The sequence below is a fragment of the Populus trichocarpa genome, chromosome 7 (assembly GCF_000002775.5).
Source record: "Populus trichocarpa isolate Nisqually-1 chromosome 7, P.trichocarpa_v4.1, whole genome shotgun sequence".
Lineage (NCBI taxonomy): Eukaryota > Viridiplantae > Streptophyta > Magnoliopsida > Malpighiales > Salicaceae > Populus > Populus trichocarpa.
Window position 1 is genome coordinate 5,065,812 of NC_037291.2, and position 4,256 is coordinate 5,070,067.

General features: G+C 36.1%; 1 protein-coding gene across 1 annotated transcript; it reads left to right on the forward strand.

The window, feature by feature from the left end:
* LOC18101145 (probable protein phosphatase 2C 63) lies at positions 1-3,785 on the forward strand. The gene is made up of 4 exons (XM_006380593.3): positions 1-372; positions 878-1,254; positions 2,600-2,836; positions 3,022-3,785. Exons 1-4 carry the CDS (start codon positions 123-125, stop codon positions 3,268-3,270), a joined length of 1,113 nt encoding a protein of 370 aa, XP_006380655.1. The 5' UTR covers positions 1-122; the 3' UTR covers positions 3,271-3,785.
* Positions 3,786-4,256: the final 471 nt, after the last annotated feature.

Genomic DNA, 4,256 nt, shown 5'->3' on the forward strand with positions numbered 1-4,256 from the left:
AACTCCCAATATCCCCCCCCCCCCCCCACTTCTCTGTCCTCAGTTTGTGCGCCTAGACTAACTCATAAATCAAACACAGAGACAAAGAGAGTGATTTTCATTAAAAGGGCATTTACTTGGAGATGTGTACAAGGCCATTAATGAGATGTTTACGAGGAGAGGGTGGTGGAGATGGGCTATTATGGCATACGGACTTGAAGTCTTATGCTTGTGGAGATTATTCAATTGCTGTGGTTCAAGCTAACTCCTTGCTTGAGGACCAGGGACAAGTGTTCACTTCTCCTTCTGCTACTTATGTTGGTGTTTATGATGGCCATGGCGGCCCTGAGGCTTCTCGCTTTCTCACTCACCATTTGTTCCCTTTCCTCCATAGTGAGTTCTGCTTCTTTTTTTTTTTTTTTTTTTAAGTTTTATAGCTTGTTTGGTTCATGGGAGAGAGTGGGAAAGTAGAAGAAAATGAAAGGTTTTATGATCTTAATTTTTCGTAATGTTTGCCGTTTTCTTATTCCACTTTGGTTCTGCTTTGGCCCGTGTTGCATTTTTTGGAATTTGAACTGGAAAAAAACTATTAAAAGAAAATAGACCAAGGCTTTAGCATCTTTAGTTTTCGTCTGCTTAATTTTGCTAAGTTTGGTTTCCGAGAAGGTGCAGGAAAAGAAAAGAAAAGGCGGGTAGTTGGATTTATTGATATTGTGAGAATACTTGGAAAAAAAATGTCAACAGTAAAATGTAAAACCTTATGTTTTTGGGTCATTGTTGTTATTGGCAATTCCATGTTGGTTAAATCAAAACAATATAGGAACTCAATTGGACAATATTTTAGTATTTTTCATTTCTTTAATCGTCTTGCTCTTAATTCAATGGTTTTCGCTATCAGAGTTTGCAACAGAACAAGGAGGGTTATCTTCAGAGGCGATAAGAAAGGCATTTGATGCTACAGAAATGGAATTCTTACATTTTGTAAAGCAATCATGGAGAGCTCGGCCTCAGATGGCATCTGTGGGTTCTTGCTGCCTTGTTGGGGCAATATCAAATGATGTTTTATATGTGGCAAATCTCGGGGACTCGAGAGTAGTGCTTGGTAGAAAAGTATCTGAAGGCAAGGAAAATAGTGCAGTGGTGGCAGAAAGGTTAACTACTGATCACAATGTCAGCGATGAGGAGGTGAGGAAGGAGGTGGAGGCACTCCATCCTGACGATGCACATATTGTGGTTTATACTCAAGGAGTTTGGCGGATAAAGGGCATAATTCAGGTATCAATTTTTTAGTACTCCTGCTTCATAGTGGATGTCGAAATTCTCTTGGTTTTGCATTTGTCTAATAGAACTAGGTCCAGCATGAGCGGCGATTGCGTAAACTGGTTTGGATGGACGCAAGCTTAAACTAAAGATTTAATGAATCTGTGCTAAATTCTTTATTTTGTCACGCTATGCAGCTGTTATGCTTAATATTTTGTTAGTATTTGATCCTGCAGCGATACAAAATGCCTTTGAATGCTGATGTTGGACACAGTCACCATCTTAAGTTTGCATTCTGTCATTAATTTCTCGTCAATGATGAGTTTAATGTTTAACAAGCATGCTTGTGCTTCAAGGGACATGTTCTTCGGGCCCTGACTGCTAGGACCATGAAGCTGACTCTTCTGACTCTTTTATGATTCCTCTGTCAGTCTACACTTGGTTATTGTACTTTTGCTTGATAATTCCTCTCTGTATACCAATGGAGTTTATAGCTAGTCATGTGTTTCATTCCCAACTTCATTTAGAATCAGACTTGCAGAGTCAATGGATTAGAAAATTACTGAGAGATTATTAGATTTAAATGGTATATCTTTGTTTCCTTCTCTTGCAAATAGTGCGCATGCTCCTTCATATTTCTTGATATTTTCTCATTTTTCACCTGTACTATTGCGGTTTTATTTTGTGGTAGTTGCATGGCTATGCTTGTCCTGGTGATTATTTATGAAATGTTTTCAAGATAAGTTTGATCTCTAGAACCTTGAAACAATCTACCTCTTTTCGTTGAAGGTATAGAAGTTATTATCTATATTCCATGCCAACATCTTTCTAATAATTTCTTGAAAACAATTCTCTAAAGTTTACAAATAATACTCTGTGAAGAGTGCATGAAACGGAACTTTTTAATGTCCTTACGTGAACTTCCGTAACTTGTCTTTGCTAGTCACATCGTGTTTCTCAAATGGGAAAGGGTAAAACATTCTCCTCCCCATAGTTTTACATGCTGGCTACCTTTTCTTAGATCGGAGTAGTTTGAAGAATGGTTCATAAGATGTGTGTTTCAATATATAAAGTTCTGTGTTCCAACAGTAGCCATAACATAGGCGAACTGGACATTTGTGAAGCATGGCAAGCATCTGTACTTTATTTTGTATCTTGGAGTTATAATACAAGTTCTGTGGCTCTAATGGAATCAAGCGTAAGTTATGCTTCATGACTGCAATAATTTGAGCTTCTAGACTTTTTTATGAACTACAAGCAGGTGCAGTGTTGTTGATTGAAATCAGCGACTCGTTAAATTTTCTAGTGACAGTCTACAGCTTGTGATGCACTAGGTTTATTTAAAACTTCTCTACTGCAGGTTTCAAGATCAATAGGAGACATCTATTTAAAGAAACCTGAGCTCAACAGAGATCCTCTTTTTCAGCCATTTGGATTTCCTTTTCCTTTAAAAAGGCCTGTGATGACGGCAGAGCCATCAATACTGATGAGAAAGCTAAAGCCACAAGACTTGTTCTTGATATTTGCATCGGATGGTCTTTGGGAGCAAATGAGTGACAAAACAGCCGTCGATATAGTTTCGAGAAGCCCCCGATTTGTAATGTCTCCCCTATTATTTGTTTTTGTAAATTTTTGCTTCTTAATTTGTTTCATTGCACTTACTTTTTAAAACTTCTTTCACCTTTTAGTATGTAAATAGTCTTAAACCATAACTAATGATGAACTGGTAGCAAAAAGATGTTTCTGTTTGTTCTGAAAAACGAGTGCGTGCTTTCTTTACAGGGAATAGCAAAGCGATTGGTGAGAGCTGCCATCCAGGAGGCTGCAAGGAAAACAGAAATGACATATGATGATATAAAAAGAATTGGAAGAGGAGGGAGACGCCAAATCCACGATGATATCACTGTCATTGTGGTGTATCTAGATGATCCACTAGGTTCTTCAAATGGTAGATTGGCTCATAGTCTTGTTGACTACACATGCTCCCCTGTTGATATCTTCTCATTGAACGAAGATGAAGCCCAAGACTAGCTTCAAATGCTGTTCTCTGAACGAAATGCTAGCCGTTGGCACCCGTATCTTGTGAATAGAAAGGGATATACACAGCATTTGAGAGTTCAGGATGGAGCTCTGAAATAATGATGGTATGAAAGGGTTGATCGGTATCCTCATGTACGCGCAAGGATGCCAAGTTGAAGCTTCTGCTGACTTGTTAGTCGGGTTTTGAGCTCGTTCATAGAACAGTATATCGTAGCTTGATTTCAAAGCTCTTGCCTTCTTCTCTTTTTTTATCATTTCTTTTATATTTTTTATTGGAGATGTTTAAGAAAGTTTAGGTAATCGGAAGATGACTTGCAATTGAATTGAAATATATATATATATATATATATATATATATATATATATATATATATATATATATATATATATATATATGTGTGTGTGTGACCTCAATTCGGCATAATATTCTCTTCCTGTAATATACAGAGATGAAACAAGTTGACAGTATAATATACCCTTGTTAGTTTTAGATAATGCTACCAAAATATCTCAGCCTATGTCATTTGAAACTTTTGTCTAGCTTGACGTTGTTCGATATTTTTCTTCTTCTCATGGCATAATTATTCTTATTATAATATTTATTTCATTATTAAATTTCCTAGGATTTTTTTAGTTTAAGAATTCTAATACTAATTAGATTTTATTAGCCAAGTAACTTTTAATAAAAATCTTTCCTTACAAAAATTTTAGGTCTTGTATTGATATAACTAAAGTTGTTTGGTTTAATAAGAGATTTATTAATAAAAATTTTATTCATAACTTTTCAATTCAGTGTTTGCTCTATACTTGAGAAATCTTAGTTTTTTCTCTTTAATTTAAAGTTGTAAAATTTTAGGTTTGAGTAACTCTAGCGCTATACATTGCATCAATCAGTATTAGAATATGTTAGTCAACTTGATGAACATAAATATTGGCAACCAGTTCCCACCCCACGATGTAGAAGAAGTGGAGGTCAT